The sequence below is a fragment of the Styela clava genome, chromosome 3, assembly GCF_964204865.1.
Source record: "Styela clava chromosome 3, kaStyClav1.hap1.2, whole genome shotgun sequence".
In the NCBI taxonomy this organism is placed as follows: Eukaryota; Metazoa; Chordata; class Ascidiacea; order Stolidobranchia; family Styelidae; genus Styela; species Styela clava.
In genome coordinates this window covers 7,858,670-7,878,956 of record NC_135252.1, presented here as the reverse complement: position 1 = coordinate 7,878,956, position 20,287 = coordinate 7,858,670, and the positions used below count along the sequence as shown (strand labels likewise).

The window sequence follows — 20,287 nt, the reverse complement described above, 5'->3', positions numbered from 1 at the left end:
GACTATCAGCTTTGGCCTTTACCAAACCTCACAGGCAATGCTTGTCAGTAAATTGAAAAAAAAAACGGCCAGTTTATGAACAGACATTGGAACACGGGTAATTGAAGGCTTAATCGTCAGATCGAACACGAATATTGGATAACAAAATTATAATAAAGTGAAAAACATTGCTTATCGCTTTAAATATACGTGCTTTTTGCAATTCTAACATGAGAAACGTGAATCCACTCATAGTTTAACAACAAGCGCGACAAAAATTCACAGTTGTATTCCTAAGTACGAATATTAAAACAAAACAGACTGGCAATGTAATAGAAGATTTCACAGCAATTTTATGGCTAATGTAAATGTAAATATATTTTGATATTCAAGGTCCCTATAGTTTTCTAAGATTATGAAGCAGTACAAAATTGACATGATATAATTAATGCGTAATAGAAAAATAAAAAAGATAGTATAGAAAAGTGGGCGCTCCAGAAGTGTGTGTACCGTACCAATATGGGGCTACTAATTTTGTTCGCCTACTTTACCATCAAGTTGTGTAAAGGAACTGATACCTATGGACAGGGGGTAGGTATATTCACTTGGCTAACACAGACAGTCCCCGAACTCGTAATAGAACTAAAATAAGGAATATCGGAATAAAATTATGGCCCAACACTACGGGAGTACCGAAAATTAAACGTTACATAACTAAATAGCCAAATTTAATTACATACAAATATGTTAAGTTAAAACAGTTTATTAATATTGATAATATATGCATTCAATCAAACAAAATTGTCAGCTGTTTGAACTAATTCAAAAATATACATGACTAGTCTTGATTTTTCTTGTTTTTTAATTATCCCATGTCTTCCCGTATATGTTAAACCGATACAAACAGGTTCAAACTGATTACTGAAATGGTTTAATATACTTAAATTAATACGTAAACCATCACGCGTGGGTGAAACGAAATCCGTTCAAAATGAAACTTCGACGGGCGAAGGCGAGATAATCCGGTGTGGTCCTGGTCCGATATCAATAACTCAATCTTAATCATTTGACATGAGCCGGATAAACTAGGAAACGTGAAAGGTTAAAAAAAGTCGTAACTTTAACCTAGATGTGATAAACAAAGGGAAATCAGAACTTGAAATTTGAGGTCGGCAAAAGGACAGTTGAACTATTTCGATTCAGCATTGGGAAAATTAGTTTAGGACATTTCTTTCTCCTCACTGAACTTTCAAAAAATAGGCTAATAATCTTATTTAAACCGATAGGTAACAATATGTTGATAACTGAACGTCGGATTTGACGCTAAATATTTTCACATATGCATATAGCAACGTCACGAGCACCCAAACAAAATCCGTGGTTCAGAATAAACTTCTTGTATTTTCATTGCAGCAAATCAAGAAAGAAATCAAATAGATTCGGCGTAAGATAGTGGGTATAATATAACATAAGAAACGTAAAGTTATACCTAATGTATCAAAGTCACAGACATACGTCCAAGGGGATTTCAGAAATGGCGAGCATTCTGTGAAAATATGTGGTATGGGCAATGCTTAGTCTTAAGTACGGCACAGAAAAATCAAGACAAAAATCTTCGATATTGAACACGACTTTTGAGCACGAAAAATTGATCGTGCCAATAGAAAAGGCCTTTTACTCGATTTTTTGTTTTACAATTTTCGAATTCAGCTGAAGTTGGTTAGATGACAGACTCTTCGCCTAAATTTATTTAGTGACGAAAATAAAAAGCATTTCGCAAGAAGTTTGTCGTCATCAAATCAGTATTTTTAACTCACCACAAACTTGACAGATTTTTAAAGGATTAGCACATCTTAGCATTGTGGGCGTGGTACCTACTAAACGTGTTCCATCAACAAGCAAAAAAATTCGGACAAGCATTTCTCAATCCTAATATACATTGTCTTATTATATAAGAAGGTAAACCAAAAGTATATAAACATTCTATATCTCAAAAAAACTACGACGGTTACACTCCTTAAAAATAAAAATTATACAACGAACTTTGAAGGGCGGATCTGACCCGGGGCGTGCGAGCATAAGACTACGTGGTAAAAAACATATACAAGAGCTATAGTTAAAACACCGGATTGTGGCAAATCTAACATGCTGAAATTCAGTTTTTCGTCGCCGAGTTCGACTTATAATAAATAACAGGAGCCAAGTGCAGTACAGTTCATGTTTATGTTTTTTCGTTGTCGATGTTTTGTAATGTACGCGCATTAGATATTTTTGCAGAAATAAGCCCGTAGGCAAAATAATCGGTTTGTCAAAATCGAGATCTTGAGACAAGATAACCTGCTTATATCGTACTATACAATGTATACATAATCTAGCAGGGCTAATTAAAAACACGTGTGAAGTTGAAATCGGCAAAAATTGCAGCTGAAGTGCAGACCAATCGATTTTTCAAATGTTATCACTCCGACCCGAAACGATATCTGGTTTAGTGCCAGAAATCGAAGATTCTTGATTAAACTAGTTTTCTATTAATGTGGTATAAAACAGAAAAAAGGTCTATTATATGCAAATTATGTAGAGGTGATAAGTGAAATGAAATTGCTCTGAAATTCCATAAAACACACGTTCATGTCCAATCCCCTACTACACAAGCGCAGATTATCCAAGGCCGTGTTTGAACAGTCACACAAAAAATAAAAATTTCAATCAAAAATAAAATTTTATGCTTATAAATATGCGAATGAATGCGACATATCGATCTGTATCTGATTTAATTAAGCATTAAATATGAAGCGAAAAATAATTCATAAGACGGAGACGTACTTGACTGAGTGCATTCCTGTGTTATTACGGTGGTCTTGTAAGCTTTCTCAATAATAAATTTATCTCAAATTATCATCTAGAATTAAGCACCGAGAATAGCTCGAATTGAACTTTATTACCAAGGTCACCACCCGCTCGCAAACGATTCGCTAAATTTTGTATGTATTTATATTTACTATAGGGATGGGCAGATTTAAAATAAGTATAAACTATAGTTTTGCGAGGTATATGATAACAGAAGCCCAACCTAGGATAAACTATCCGTGAAGTTCCATACAAAAAGTAATAACCACTATATAATAGTAGTTTGTTGCTTGTTCGGAGCCTTGTTGGGAGAACGGGGGATCGACTTTACTTTAATTTCAGTCCAACTATGATTGTTTCTAGCACTCTTATGTGAAAACTTTGGTCAAGCCGATTAGAAGAGAAACATGTGGTGGTATTTTGCTTAGATCTTCAAACTAGCGATGTGTTTTGCATTGATTTTGCGTCAGTCATATTGATAACATGTTTTGTTATTGAAGGGAAAGTTTTATATAGAATATTGGTTACCGCATTAAAAAATTTCCAGCGATGATTCGACCAGTAGTAAATCTAATTATTGCAAATGTGAATCATTAAGGAAAACAGCGCACTCACAACCCATGATGTCATATCGATGAGAATACCCACAATTTTTTTAGATAGTCGAGTTGAACTTTTTTATCGGAGCAGAGCTGTCGATTACGATGGCCATTGCCAATGTGAATAGACAACGTCACTATTTCCACTAGTTTTTTTTTAAACCCGCCATAACTTCAAGTGGAATTTTAACGTATTCCAAGTTCAAATTTGATTATTTTGCAACAATTTTACCTATGACATGTTGTTTTGTATTGAGAGATTATATGTCACCCTTCGCTTATGACTATGACCTTGTGTCAAAACAATGCTAACACTTTGCTTTGGAAAATTACGTCAAAGTTACAAAAATTTTGTTGTAACTACAAACGAATCATCCAATAGGAAATACAAGAATATGAATTATGTAGATACGTTTCAGTTATATGATAATGGAATGCAAAAAGTCCAAAAGTCAGAATTTTTTTTGTAGCTTTATTTTAAGAGTTTAGTAATATGAGAATAAGAAAAACACATCAGTGCACATAGAGGACAGGTACAATTGGTAAATACAAGATAGCGTCACCGATAACAATGATGATAGAATAGATATCCAAAAATTTGAAAAATTCAAATTTTTTGTGGTATTTTTGTACGTGAGTAAAAACCAATTTTTATGAGCAAGGATTAAATATACCTTCACATACCAAAAAGAAAAGTTATAAAAAGCACACAATCCAACTTTCGATCTTACCTAATTCCTAAATTTTAGGTACAGAACTGAAATTACTTTTTGGTTGACAAAATTAGAAATTCGTACGATTGGTTTGAACACCATCCATGAAAAATTAGAATGACAAATACATTTTTTAGTACCTGAACTACAGCTTCGCTGACTTGTGCTGTGTGGCGATGGAGAACTCTCTCTATCCTCTCCTGTCCATTCTTCAGACGACAAACGGCTTATTGAATCAGGAGACTGCGGGAAAATAAAGTAAATATCCAATTCATTTTACTCATAGAAAATAGCGAAGGAACTTTAACATAACAGGTATAACAAAAACAAAGATATGGATGCTCATGCTTGGCCCGGAGAAAATTAAGTACATAAAAAGGATTTTATGCGAAAAATTCCCGCGGGTGAACGAATTTTGTGATTTAATTACATTAAATAAGAACAGAGTTTTTTTTGAGCAACCAAATTGATAAATTTGTAACGTAAATACCTTATAAAACGTCTGCTGTTGCTGCTGTTGTGAACTTCCCATCGATATGCTACTCAAACTTGAATCACATGATCCACCACTTGCGGCGCTAAAATACATTTTACTAAAAGTTAATTTTTTCACATAATAAAGTTTACCAAGTATTATTAATCACCATCCTTCAAATTGTCTTGTCACAAACCGCGCTTAGATCGCAATACGGGCGGTCTCGGAGGGAACGAATACTGCGCAATTATATGCATAAAAGTTCAATTTTAGCTCATTAAACGGTCATATGATACGCCAAGATGTTTCCTAAAACCGATTGCCAAAATATTACACTAAAGCAAATTATCTCACGTTTAAGATAATTTTGTTCGAAGCGTAACACAGAAAGGAATCGAGAAGTGCAATGACTGTCTGTGCAAGTTAGCAATATGGACGAGTTGAATCGATGGCTATTGGGCTGCCGCATTGACAGGGTGATTTGCAAGGCAGCTACACACGATCAAGTGCAATTTTCTAGTAGAGACTTGATGCAACCGAGCCTACGCGTTCAGTACAAGCACGTACGTTTGTGGGCCATTCCAAGTAAATGTCGAATTTCATCAATTTTTTAAAAAGTGCATGAAAGGAATAATTTTGTAGTTTCTATATCAAAGAATTTGATTGGACTGCATTCATTTCATGGAAAAAGTTTAAATTTCACCCAGGTTTTTGATGGTTTACACAAAATGGCCTGAAATGTAGAAATTTTGATACAATTGACATTTTTTGTGATGACTCGTAACAAAAAGTGTTTGGTTGTTTGGTACAGTTATTTCATTTCAAAAAGATGCACTGGTCTCAAGTTAATAAAGATTAGGTGTTTGCAGTGGTATAGGACATGTCATTACCTATTTATTGTTAGGATTCTATGAGATGATGAGCCGCTGTTCCGAAGTGGAAAAATGTCCAATAGTGTCACGTCCAATAGAGTCACGTACAATGTGCACATTATCGTCATAGATCTACAGTGTTACATTGGGTAACTTGGGTGGCACATAAGAGGGTCTTCCAGTTACTGCACCAGAAAATATTAAGGGCTCTCGCGGTACCAGCGCAACAATTTACAACACAACACAATGAAACGTTAATGCGTGGTGGATTTGCTGTCCGGTAGAGTCACGCTATATTTTATTACATATTTTATATTCACTAATTAAGTCTTGTGTTTAAAACTTTTGTGCAGTTTCGTTGAAGCCCCATAAAGCAACTGATTGGACAATAATACAAAACATGTAGCTAGCAATGTAAAACATATTGCATCTAACAACATGCAAAATTTCTGGAATTGTTCTGTAGAGTCACTTGGAATAGCCCTTGTATTTGGTAGTGCAGGTGAATGTAAATTCTTTACAATCCATTTCCAGCTGAGATAGGATAGCTATCCGGGATTGCTGTTTGTCCGATGTCAGACAACATAATTGACGAGATCAAAACTGCCATCATGAAGGTAATTAGTGGCGACAAATGACAAACAGATCGGTGTAAATCTGTCGCCGAAATGCAAACAGAAGCAGAGCGTTTAATGTTCGATCAGTTTACTCGCTGAATTGGTAGAATGTATGCAATAAAGAATTCATTAATAGTGATAAACGTTGAACGTGAGCAATGCAATAACCTTTTATACAAAAGTTAACGCGATAGGTCGTTAAAATTGGTGAATTTTTGAATACAATCATGCTTACCGTAGTTCAGAAATTAAATTTTGCTCTGTCGTTAAATATTGTTCCCGGATGTTTCTAGATGCTTGCTGTTGCCGATAAGTAGCACTATCTTGAACTCCGCTGTTCAAAACGCTGGAACAAAAATAAAATAGTTTTTTTTAAATATTCAGTCTAATTGTGACAAAACGTTTAGGTACAAGTTTAAACGAGAAAAATAACATACTTCAGTGGCTCAGTGCTATAAAAAAAACTTTGAAACTTGTTAGTTTAAAGGCGTCGTTTTAATAATTATTTGCATATAGCATTAAGGAATTTCAGAAATGATTCACTGCAATTTTATGTTATGAGATTTATGAGATTTTCAACATTGCCGTTTAGTGGGTGCAATAATTTGAAAAACCAAGGTGTAATTTTGCTAGGCAAAAAACGCTAAGGCTTAGTTTCAACCTCTTCAAATATTATTTACGCAATGCCATAACTGACACATACTACAACATCATTTCCGTTAAGTTTGGGACAGTTTCAAACATTCTTGTGTCAAGTTACAAGTATTCACCTTGCCGATCTCCTTGGAGAATTTTGATGATTCTGAAACAATTCGACCGGTTCAGACCGTTGACGACAGTGAATATCTCTTGGGGTTTGTTTTGGTGGCGCCTTTCCGCCACTATGTGGCCTGACAATAGGCATCATGCCAGCAGTGGTGTGACTTCTCGTCAACCTTACTGGCGTCTTGTGATGTCCTCGCAAAGTGCTGACCTCGTCTTGCGCTTCTTTTCTTATATCGTCGTCAGAGGCTGTAAAAGTTAAATATGAGGAATAAAACAAATAGAGTGGAAAGGGTCTTCCATAGATAATGTTGAGTTTTGGGAATAAAATACACGCCATCGAATTGAACAAACAGAAAATTAAATCTACGTCCTTGCTCAATAAGATAAAGAAAAATCAATGGATGGAATTACACTTATCGCCTTTACATAATAGGCATGAAATAGACCATGAAATACAGCATTAGAATATACAACAAGTGGTTTGCCAGAGAAACCAAACTGTTTAAAAAATAAAACAATTTTAAACAAGAATCTTCGATTTCTGTCACTAAACCAGATATCGTTTCGGGTCGGAGGGCGATAACATTTAAGAAATCGATTGGTCGCGCGCTTCAGTTGCAAAACCATTATCCGTTTTTGCATTGAAATCACGCCAGAACTTTACATGGAATGTGAATAACATGCGGTCTGTAATGGCCATATCTCACACTAGTTCAATTTTAAAGTACCAATTTAAAATCAGCGATAAATTGTAAAATGGTTTATGTAAACAAGAGTCGATGTTGACTTTATATCATCTCAGCGTTAGTGTCAAACCGGAAAGATAATCCAATTACTCGGTCCGTGTTACGTCAAGTTCACTAACGGTCGCTTGTCGTTTTGCGCGGTCTCGCAATAAATTTTATAAACAGTAAATCTAAGCCAATTACTTTTTAGTTATACACAGATGAAATTGTCGAAAAGGTAAGAAAATAGAGTTTTGATTGGTATGTAAGTAAAAAAGCTATGCATCTACGATTACTACTGCACTATTTGGGGTTTCTTAGGGTGGTAATAGGTATGGTTTTCAGAATATAGCTTGGAGACCCAGATTTCTTCTTATTTGTACTAAGAATTCATTATTCAATCGTTTGAAAAATTCTATCGAAACTCAGTTTATAATCCCGTTTCTATTTTTGTTTTTAGTTAACTATTCTTGCATTAGGCAGTTTGTTAGTTGATTGACTCATTCTTAACCCTCCTTTCTTGTTTGATAAATACAGTAGTTTTCATATCTGACAATGTTTTCAAAACACATGTAGTAAAAGTCTGGATAAAACAGAATTTCAATAACTATTATAAAAACTAACACTCAGACCTCGTTTTCTCATACTCAAAGGACAAAGCGAATAATAAGACACGACAAAATTGTAGGGGCAATACAACACACTTTAGTTTGTGACCAGGTTGGGCAAGGCAAGGTATGCTAAAATAAAATGCATGTCCTACTAATAGTATCAGTAATGTCATGAAATGTAAGAGACCACCTTCTTCTAATCTTTTTTGGAACATTTTCAATTGATGAAACGTTTTGGCCGGAATCGCATCACTTCCGGAAGACGAATCGAACCCCTGATGCCGGGGACTGCTTCTAGCACGACTTGGGCTGTGATTCAGTTGTGATCTTGATTGTGGCGTGGCAGTGCCTAAATACATCTGATTGTCGTTTGCGTCCAGTACGATTTTATCTTCCGACCCTGAACAGAATTACAAAGTGCAAATTCATATTTAATACTAAAACTAAATTTGCGCCTTTTTCAAAGTAAAATTGCATAAGATTGTTAAACAAGTAAGACTTCTTATGTGAAGTTCACACACTTGAATTTCCCAGTTTCGCATCAAGTGTGAGGCCTCATTTAAGAAGCATGTGTATCGGCTCTGAAATCCAACCCGATTTCTATACTAACAGACCATAGAAATGGACGATTAGGAGCGCATATTCACTTAACCGACTATTCCTGACTGTCAGTGAGGTATATTAATAAGAAATAAATCTTCATTACAACCCTACATTACTGTAACTGCATGATAATCATGAAAAATTGCGACTGACCTGCGCTATTTAGTCTACCGTTTGCTGATAAATTAACATGCGCTGGAACATTTGACATATTAGCGATACATCTGCCGCCTTGGCTTCCTCCAAGTTGCCTCACGTGAGCTACATTCGTATGTGTGTGTTGAGCTGGCATAGAACATTGATAGGAGCTGGAAGACGGCGTTAGCTGAGTGTCTGAATTGTTCCGAATCATTGGTGATCGTTGCGGAGAAGCGTTTGGTACCGATTGGTGAAATGGCCTATTCTGCAGATGCATCGGAACGTTTGGTTTGCTAGGATATCGTTTGCGCCCTTCACTGTCCGTGTTTGATCCACTGCTATTGCTCGGTGTTCGACTGTGATCGTAAGTCGCCATAGGAGAAGGCTGCCTCACATGCATTGGAGATCCTTGCCCTAATTGATTATAGGCTTCGTAATGATGCTGTTGAACAGTTTCTTCTGTGGCGACCTTTTTAGCTCTAGGACGTTTTCGTTCGTCGGACGAAGTAGGGGTGAGAGACTTTTTCGTTCCTCCGTTTGATTCAACTCGAAGTCCACCGTTTTGAAACGACTCTGAATTGAACGTCTGAGCTCGACTGCACATCAAATTGTGAATCATACTGTTGCTACTGCTACCAACTGCAAAATAGAGGATGGTCAAGTTAATCTCGTTAGTTAAAAATTTCGTCTAAAATTAGAATTCTACGAAAACATACCGTGAGTTGGATTAGAGTACGATGAGTCTTGAAAGTACGGTGATTCTTCTGTGATAATACGAGCGGCAGTCATTTGGTTTTCTAGTGCCGCTGTACTCGCTTGACTATATTGGTCAATCGCGGCTTGGTTTTGGTAGTGTGTGTAAGGTAATGCGGCTGATTCCGTGTTCCTTCCATTGTGAGCGTGCCGCGGCGAATTCCGAATTGAAGGAACACGACGAGGACTCATTCTTCTATCGTTTGTAACCGGTGGAACAAGTTGCCCATAGTTTGGTAGGTGCTGTGTCAGTAGCTGTCTGGCTCTGTGAGAGGATAGCATTTGAATGTACAAAGCGAAAAAATTTCATATATTTCAAGGAATAAAACGTATTAGATAGCGCGACTTAAGAAATCAAATACAGAACATGAGTCTAATTGTCTCTGAGGCTTATTTTCAATCAAAAAATATGGTATATTTAACGACTTTTATATGACTGAATGGAGAGAATCAAATCAATACCTGCTCAAGCTGGAATACACCGATCTATCTTTCGCCATATTCTGAATATAATCGTGAGCTTTTTCTTCAACGTACATTGTGATAAGACCATCCTCAACAAGGTCGTAAATACTGAAAAATCGACAGTTCCATATAACAGATGTCAAAAGTACACATCAGGGGGATCATAAAGTTTCGTTGAGTAAATTTTCACTTGGATATATAAATTTGATTGGTTTTGAATAACATGGTTACTGTTTTATATCTTTTATTAGATGATTTGAGAACTTGATAATATTTTTACTGCACTTAGGAAATGAGTTTCATGGGCGTTATAACGAAACCAAATCGATAGCTTTTAAAAAAACTACTTAGTTTATAATAATACATTGTCTGGTGCTCCATGAAACTTCCAAATCAAGTAATCCTCTTAAACTTCACAATCGATAAATTTGGAAATATTTACACCACCTTCACAAAATGAACCCCCAATCCATGATTTCACGACCACAGTATCAACTTTCTCCGCTTCAATTAGAACAAATTTAACTCTCTTATCTACCAGACAAAATAATGTGTCAGAAAATATAAATAATCGCACAAAAACGACAAACATTCCTAAGGCGCAAAAAGCCTTACGCAATGAACTAAAAATACGCGTAATACTTCGAAATGTTGAAAATGCATAAGGTTCGTCAAAATTCAAATTATCTCACTAGCACAAGGTTGGCATTTATCGACATTGAGTGGTTTTATCAAATATGAAGAGGCATGATACTTCTATGGCTTATAATCGACCATTCAAGTATTTCGTAAACATCTGCCGAGTCAGTCGAACACCAATAATTTCATATTAATTGTATTTACATGACTAACAGACTAATACACAATGAACCTTTGTTCAAAATATGCGAAAATAAAATCTGACTCACTTATCAAATCTTTTGTCACCAACAAAATGCTGTCCGTCTTCCCAATATAGCTTGAAGTTCTTCACAGCCCCTAGAATCCTGGAAATGACATAATAAGATTCGATGTTATGTCTGTGTGAGCTATCGTACGGTACTTTGGTAATCTAAATAAATAGTGCGTGACTTCGGGCGAACCGTGAAGTCCTAAAGGATTCACGGGTGAGTGTGAAAACCCGCCGATGCCCATTGACAGTAATCTATTACTAAATTAATTCGAGGTCAGTTCTTTTTTTCCTCGTCATATTAATATCATGCTTGACCGAAAGCCACTGTCAGGATGTAAATAAGAGGCAGTTACACAAAAGCGAAGAAAGGTCTACCAGCCATTTAAAAATAACATAAATATTTCTAAAAATAGGACAATTATGTCCAATCTATAAATGGGATTTAAAAGATTTCTTATTTTTTAAGATAATTTTCTCAAAGCAAGGTCACACGCACTTACTCAGAATTAAATAGACCCATTTCTAAGCGAAAACGACAAACTGAAAATGTTTAGAACCGATTATGGTGGTGTATTACGATCCGGTAAATACCGGTTGACGCGAGACTTGAGTTCAAGTCAATAAGATCAGGAAAACAGCTTTAAGGTAGTGAGATCCACATGACCAATGTTCAAAAAAAGAAGATTTCTGATATAGTCTCAGTTTGATATAAAGGTGTATAAAGGTGCTAACCTATGGTTAGCTTCAACTATAAAAGGTATGCCAATGAGTTATTTCGGTTTTTATATCCTTTTAATTGTCCACCCTGTTCAAATTTTTCAATCGATGAAGACGGCGAAAAATTCCATTACGTAAAATAGATTTCAATAAGTTCACACTATGTTTTAGTGCGAAATGACGCTGATAAACTAGATTATAAACGTAAACGGTAACGGTATGTCAGTGTTAACGCCCACCCAATATATAATTTATAAATTATGTTAAAAGAATTACGCCTCCGGTAAAAAATATGAATGTCATTATTTTCGAAAATAGCCAAAATTATCATGAATCAAATATGCGTCGTGATACGAAAATCCCAGATTAAAAAATCTTGACGTATCTGTTCGTCATAAATGGGGTGATTTATATCGAAACTTGGTCGTGGTACACGTTGGCTGTCACAACACTGGCATCCCTCTTTCCCTTACCAAGAACATCGCGATATACATAAGGACAGTAAAGATATTATGTGAGTGGTTTGGTGGATATGGAAATACAGAAAGAACCTTGTCGGAATATCACGGATAAACCCCAAACCGGAACTCTGGATCGGGCAGCCTAGACGTATTTTAATATTTCAACATGGAATAATTTTAGTGGCTCAAATTTGCTTCTGAAATATTGTATAATAATTTGTCATTTGAGTCTCCAATAGAATCATATGCTTATAATAGGAGTTTAAAATAAGATGAGCGAGATCTTTCTTTTTTATCATCGTTGACTATACTAAAATGGGATAGACGGACCCCGGGGAAAACGAAGTTAACGTAAATTCGTGTACAACGGTGTCAAGAATGAGCCCACGAGTCGTTCTTGACGCACTCTCAATAGACGATCCCAGGCGACGTAACCTGGTAAGTTGATAGCAAGATAAAAGATATACATTTATCAGAGGCCGTTTTCGATAACAGACATTTATAAAGTCAATATGTGTATATTATAGTTGACCGTGACCATATTTTATGGCCCATACATAGACAGTCGCTGACAAGTCACATTGGACATTATTCAATGCGCAACAAAGTTTGAATTCTGACAAACTTTGACAGGATAAGCAGCGACATTGAGAATGGGAATTTTCTTTTTGATACATTAGAAAGCATTCGCGTGTTTTGGCGAGATATTCCCAGGAGTCACACGCATTCTATTAAAAAAATTGGAGCTGTTTCTTCAATATCCATTATGGTTCGTAGCTTATATTATTATAATAGCGTAAAATTTATAGACCACCAAAATTGAATGAAAATGAAATCGCAAATTGCCCGCCTCATCGAGAATTCGCCGAAATAGGTCATCCGTTGCAGACTAATATGCCACATTAAACCCTTCATCGAGGAAAGTGCCGGTTGCACGTTATTTCGTTATGGGTTACTGACTATTAAAAATCGGATCTAGAAGTTCGCTTCCTGTAGTAGCATACCAACGAAGTTATTATCATATTTTACTGTAAAAAATGAAAATCGAATCTACTTGTATTTTGATCACTACAATGTGCCGAAGGAAATAACGCTTCTCGACACCGCATGATTTGCGTACGATTAACCAAATTACTTATAATAAATATAAGTATGGATTTGTTGTGTTTCGACAGTACACTTGACCATTGCTCTTGTTGTTGTTGAAAATTAAGGATCGGAAGGCGTGACCGGCAGCCGATACGGTTATATTTAATCTCTCTTTGAAGTTTTACACTTGACATGGCTTTCGTCGTGCCATGCGACCCGAAACATACCGTATTCTATAGAACAAAAGAATCTGTGGCGACTGTGGTTAAATATATCAAGGTCTATTCCACAATCGGCGACGTCCAAATAAACAAAGCATTTGTCTTTCAATGCTGGGGAACGTCTATCATTGCAGAGCGTTTTGATCGAATAAAAACAACTCCAGCAAGCTCACCTTCTTTGGGGTTTCATTTGGGCGAAGTTCGCAATGGAGCATTTTGGGATCCGATAAAAATGAGTAAATAAGCAGCTAAAGCGAATCAAAACACAGTCTGTATATGGGCTTTATTTTAATGAAAGTGCAAATAATTCGAATGTTCAAATATCTGAATCTACAGTTAAATAAATGTCCTTGTAGTATAATAGGTAACAGTCAAATTAAGACTATGCACAGTGAACATGCAGAACCTGTAATCTCAAAGAGAATAGTGATTTTTATTAGTACAAGCACGCCCTTGTGACATGTACCTATATAGTATGCTTTAAAATAGAACTATACTTGTAATACAATGTATGAATTCAGCTTCAGCTATCTTGAAATTGAAATTACCAAGCACGTCTGTCACGTCACACTCGCCTGCGCCAAACAGGCGAAACACAACTTCATTTTGAGTTTTATGACATCAAATGAAATTGCATATTCAATACCTTTCATGATGCATCGGGATGTAATATATGAGCTATAACTACAACCTGCACGCATGAAATCAAATGAACAGACCTGGTGTTGTTGCATGGTCGCTAAAACTACCGCATGTTAAGTAAACAACCCCAAAACAGCGACGAGCTGTAAAAATACTGCACTCGCAGCCGCACGGTGTAACAACAAGTCTATAATCCTTCAAAGGCCGAGCTGAACACAACAAATGTTGTAATAAAGTTGCAGAAAACTCAATGGCATTTTATTACTAATCAAATGTTACCTACCAAAACATGAGCAATAAAATACGCTCTTGTAGTTGTAATTCATCTTTTGCTAATTTTAGTTGGCTGAATTGTAATTAAACTTACTTGAAAATTCAAAATAACGGGTGCAAATTTTTTAACGTTATATGCAAAAACTATGAAGCAGAGTAGCATAGGTATTTCGAAATATTTTAAATGCTGCTATCTGCTGTTATATTATTAACAGATAGTAATATATATATATAATGTGTGTGGCCGACACAGGCTTATCCAAAATATCCTGGGCATTGATCTAGAATTTGGGGAACGTATAATTTGATGGTGTACAAGCAACAAAAGAGCATTATGTATAAAAGGTCAAACTCTTTATGGTCAAATTTTCCACAAAAATCCGCTCAAATATGTTGCCATTTGAACCAAAATGATACGTTTTTCGAAGCAATTACATATATTTTTTGTAATCTAGGACATAATCCAGCATAATTTCTGTATGATACCTAAAGTTCTTGTAGTGGGGTATTATAAATTCAACAATATATAGTTAAGCAAATTCTAAATTTATCTGTGACATACTGCAATCCAGATACTATCTAGAACAGGTAGTGTCATAAAGCGTGTGGCGCTTTGTTTATGGTACACTAAGTTTTTTTGTGTGTCAGATGTTGGCGTTTCAACAATTTCCAAGTCACGCTCCGGACGATTATTTGACGCTATTTGAAGTATCGCCTCATTACGTTTACGTTATCGATAGTTTGAATTTTGAAATGCACTTGACTTTCCGAAGTAATTAGTGATGGCGCATTTCTGTCATCTAATGTACTCATTTTGTCAGGTTCAAATTAATTATCTGAAATGCTAAAACAATAAAACACGAGAGCGGTGCGCAAATATATGGACACGAAATAAATATTCAATAGGGTACAGTAGTCTACCGGTACCTAACCACCAACAACAACTTACGCGAAAGAGGAACCGCCATAAGAAGCGCAATTTTTTAATTTGATGACGTCATTGCATACAAAAACGAACCCGGTAAAGGCAACCGAAATTTTTGAAATGAATAAGTAATAGCCACCTAGCGAAAATACAATGTTTAACCATAGAAAATTTCATCTGGCCAGTAGTTAATGACAACAACAAGAAGAAGAAAATACTAATAACATGATCAACAACAACATAATACCAAAACGATCCATATGTACACTTACTTAGTGTCCGATTATTGTAAGTTAATTTGGATTTTTCATTATATCTGTTATCTTAACTTATATGGAAAAACTCGTTTAGGCAATTCACACAACTATCTGAGAAGATAAACAGATTATAGAATAGGAAACGTACAATCGAAGTACTAGGATCACTAATAATCAAGAAAGACAAAATGTAGCGGAAACGAACCTGTAATTCAGCAAGTGTGCGTACGGTTTAATTATAACATCTGAACACGCCCGCGTTTGATAAATAGCTATACCGAAGACTTCGACGGTTTGTATATTTTTACCAGACAGACAGGATGTTGACACAAGAACTTATGAGAAGTATCGAATGCCCGACTTCACAGCATCCAGTGTTTTATAAACATAATCATAAATGTAACGAAAGCTTAGACGCTAACCGCTCTTGTAGGATGAAATATAATACAGAAATTAAATTTATAATACACCATGAAACACAAATTGCCAATTGGACTGAATGCAAATCGGACAATTTCAGTGTTAGAAATACTACCTTAGAAGTATAAGTAGAACATTCAATTAGACTTCACATTTATTATATGTTATGAAAAATATGGAGAAATATTGGGCGCCTCTATTTCGCGTATTCATAATCATACAACAAATTTGGGAGCATCGCTCTTATGAAACAAATATTATGTTTAAATTCAGTTTGGCAAATTTCAATAGCACACATTATGTTTTCTATTTAATTTTATATAAAACTTTCTCATAAGATTTGATTGTGCTAAATAATTCACCATGACCATCGTCGGTTGGCTTCTGTGCTTCCCTGAAAACAAGGCATTAAAATTGTGCCACGGTAAAATAAAGAAAACTTTTCGCACTGTGATAATCCACAATAGGCCTGCCACGAATAACAAAACACTGCATTTGGGATAATAAAAGCGTGAAATTCTTGAGAAATACGTCGACCTTTTCTCAACCTTTGAATAGAAGACATAAAACTTAACATCGGCCAAGATCGGCCCGCAATAGTGGAATTGATTAAATAATCGGACGACTGGTCGATGTATTCGTCCATTTAGTCATCGATTTTAAAAGATCTACTAAAGCAAACAAAGTATCGGGATGAGAGATTGTTAAAAAGATTGATTTCCAAGTGGATGATAATGGAGGGTGGTCATAAAGATATATTTAAGTCGGAAATTGCCGTGTGACAGTAAAAGTGGAAATTCGACGTATTTTTAAATTATGACGTGGAGGAACCCTAATAACGTTTATCGATTAACGACTGAAAATTAGTATTTTTTGTGTTATTAGTAAGGCGACGGGACAAAGTTTTAGTCATTCCAATGTTATTTCGGCGATCTACGTCACCTGTAACCAGCCCACCTACCCAACAGTAAATTTACAGTGCAGCTGAATCTGATAGCTCGGTCAAACCTTGACTAAAGGCATAATTCAAGCTGCTGAATATAATTGAAAATATAAAAGGGTATTATGGTAATGGGGATAAATATGCTCTTTGCAATCACTTAGCGTCGTTTGTGATAACCCTAATTCAAATACAGCCCTCATTTAGTTTTGCAATGCACCACGTACAAAAATTTGTATTTCGTTTCGTGGACGAGATGTGTTGGCATTATGTCAACAGGAAACGAAGTGCAAAAACTACAGCCGACCAAGCATTCGCGGTTAACCACGGGGAAGGGGGTCATGTCACTTGAATTTAAACCATTCCTATTTATAAGACTTATGTTACTTACTACTAGTGTGGTAAACAGCACAGCATGACGGAAAACAATGCAAAATGTGACATGCACACGACAAAATACTATTGAACTTGGGGTTGCGTCCAAACACAAGCCAAGGTGCAACTGTAACTGTACACCAACACACGAATAAACGTATTATTGACATGGATATCGAGTATCGACACAAGCGATTCTGAAAACCTGAGTAACCCCTGGAGAATTGAGTACGTTATGACCAATTTTGTTCGCATATTGTCAATCTTGTATAAATTCATTACTTCTGTGAAAGCATATGAAAAATTTGTAGATAACTTAAATTCCACAGACGACAATTCCATTCCATGAATTTATCCAGGCGTTACATCAAGTATCCCCTTAATTTCCTCACAAAATACTGTCGCTCACTGAAGTAGAAATGAATGTCAACCTTCTTACAAAATAGATTTTTGTGTTGCCGCCAATTAACGGGGAAATCGGTTTCATCAAAAGCGGAAACGTTGAAGAGCCACCCAAGTCAAGTCTTGAAATAGTTGGCAGGTGGCTCAAGTATTTGCAGAGCGGATTTACAATTGGATACACATGTTACCGGTGCAGATATAGGCGGCCAAACTAAATGGTCGTTCATCATCGGAGACAATGGGTCACGTACTCGAAGGCCATCGACGCCTTTTGTTAATTTAGTTTATTTAGGCACCGTCTGTCATCCGTAAATCAAATTTCTGGCACGCTTTCCTTTATTGGGGTTATTGCCCCCAACGACGAATACACAATTTATCAATAACCATAAATCAACCACGACTTAAAAGTTCAATTTTAAAATATTCAATTTAGCTGACAGCAAAAGCAATCTAAATAAATAAAACATTTTCGCTGGAAATGTTATTGGCGACTTCATAATTCATATCAAATGTAAAGGAATACGCAATACGAAGCGCTGTGCTTCTACATCGACAAATCGGTCGCAACTCCACAAGACCACGGTGATTTGAATATACACACTGTAAATGGGGCATTCGGAGAAATCGTCGCATCGGATAGAAATCGTAGTCTTGCAATTTTCAAGGCTTAGCTATTTCATAAGCTCTCTGGATATATTTAGAACTCGATTCGTAAGAGATTAGGACAGATACGCTATTCTCACAATGACTGAAATTCAAAACCCAAACGTCTGCTTATACCTCGAAAGGTACGCGGAGGGCATTTCTAGATGGATTACTTTGACATAGGGCAAAAATGAAATGGTCACACATCGCGACGTTTTTAAGTACCAGAATAGCGATAATACTCTGCAACTATTGGCATACAGGGCAATACGAAGAAAACTTAGCCCAAGATAATCGATCCTATATCTTGAGTGGGTAAGAAATGAATTGTTACTTATTAAAACAGGCGGATAAAAAAATATACACATTCATTTTTTCATCTTTTATCAAGCAAATAAATCAATTTCCGGATTCCTTAACTAAACGTGGAAAGGATATTGATAGAACAACTGCAAGCGGTCATCGACGCGCTATATATCGCATTTGCTTATACTTGATTTTTATCTTGACAATGAAATCATAATATCACACTGAAAACGACGACGGTACATAAACTTCATTACAGATAAATTCAAATATTTATATATAGCACAGCATGGATCAGAGATAAAACACGTGGTAGATATATTCATCCCATACTCAAAACAGCAATTATAACGCGGATTGTATAAGTAGTTCCGTTTCGGCTCGATTGGATTATAATAAGTGACCCAATCCTTCTATAATTTCGAAAATATACCCACAATCACGATCTCAGCATGTGTATTGAAATTATACTGTCAGACGCGGGTCAAGTTGTCTGTAAACTAATACAACTTTGAATGAACTATGTTTATATTAGAAAATTAGCAATTACGTGAAAAACAGATAAAATCATATAATCCCTATTTAGGAGCGAATATCGGACTTCAGCTCCGGTACTTACGAGTCGATCGTCTGTGGTATGTGCAATAGATTACACAATAGCTTACAAAATATATATTGTTGGCTTCATGTATTTTACCCAACCTTTGCACAATAATCTCATTTCCTAGCCGCAATATGCAGTTTAGGGGAAAATATGGTAACTCGACTACGATATCATATTTCTTTGCCCGAATAAACAGCAAAGGGTTTAAAAGTTTAATCGTACTTTCCCACACCTGAGGATGTGGTTTGTGTGTAATTGGTTAATTTTATCATAAGAAAAGGAATATAAATAGTTCGCCTGTAGGGGACTATAGAAATTTGACTGATGCCGACCAGTAGACCACCAAAATGATATTTCGCATTAGTAATTGACGATTCCAGATCCAAGTTTAAAAAAAAAAAATACGTTTTGTTACTAATTCCAATACATTCACATGTATATAGTATATACTGCATATGCATACCAGCGCAACTCCCCTGCAACAATGTTCCGTGGCAACCATGACACCCACATCAGTGGTCGTCAACCGTTTGTCCTTAAACAAGACTTATTTGTGATAATCTCAAGCATCTAGGAATTTGAAGTGAATCGGTATTGCTATAATGATTCATTGCGGAATGTGTGAAGCGGTTGAGTATTCGTCATACCGGAATTAGTTCAGTAAATTTTTCAGCAGAATAACCTGAAGGGTTTACTAATCAAACCACAGTTTACCCTAAAACGTGATTGCTTTTATTAGATCATCAGGATATGGTGTACTTTGTAATGAAATCTGATAGTGGTCAAAGTAAGTAAGTTGAAAAACAACAAAATCAAATACTGAAATCTTCAAATATAAAGAAAATGAAATAGGAATGAGGAAGTATGCATGAAAGCACGGCGGGAACTTGATGAATAATCATCTTCTTCCGCATTTTTGACTAAAGAAGTAATTGTTTTCGTATTGTAATGTCGTA

At 35.9% G+C, this 20,287-nt stretch overlaps 1 protein-coding gene across 1 annotated transcript in view; it reads right to left on the bottom strand.

Moving 5' to 3' along the window:
• LOC120341990 (uncharacterized) overlaps positions 1-20,287 on the bottom strand; it is a 41,454-nt gene that overhangs the window by 9,166 nt on the left and 12,001 nt on the right. Inside the window, exons 4-12 of the mRNA XM_039410613.2 lie at positions 11,071-11,148; positions 10,160-10,270; positions 9,661-9,962; positions 8,960-9,583; positions 8,394-8,603; positions 6,873-7,113; positions 6,338-6,448; positions 4,629-4,716; positions 4,279-4,381 (exon numbers count right to left, since the gene is read on the bottom strand). Coding sequence (XP_039266547.2) covers positions 4,279-4,381; positions 4,629-4,716; positions 6,338-6,448; positions 6,873-7,113; positions 8,394-8,603; positions 8,960-9,583; positions 9,661-9,962; positions 10,160-10,270; positions 11,071-11,148 — 1,868 coding nt within the window. The remainder of the gene's footprint in view (positions 1-4,278; positions 4,382-4,628; positions 4,717-6,337; positions 6,449-6,872; positions 7,114-8,393; positions 8,604-8,959; positions 9,584-9,660; positions 9,963-10,159; positions 10,271-11,070; positions 11,149-20,287) is intronic.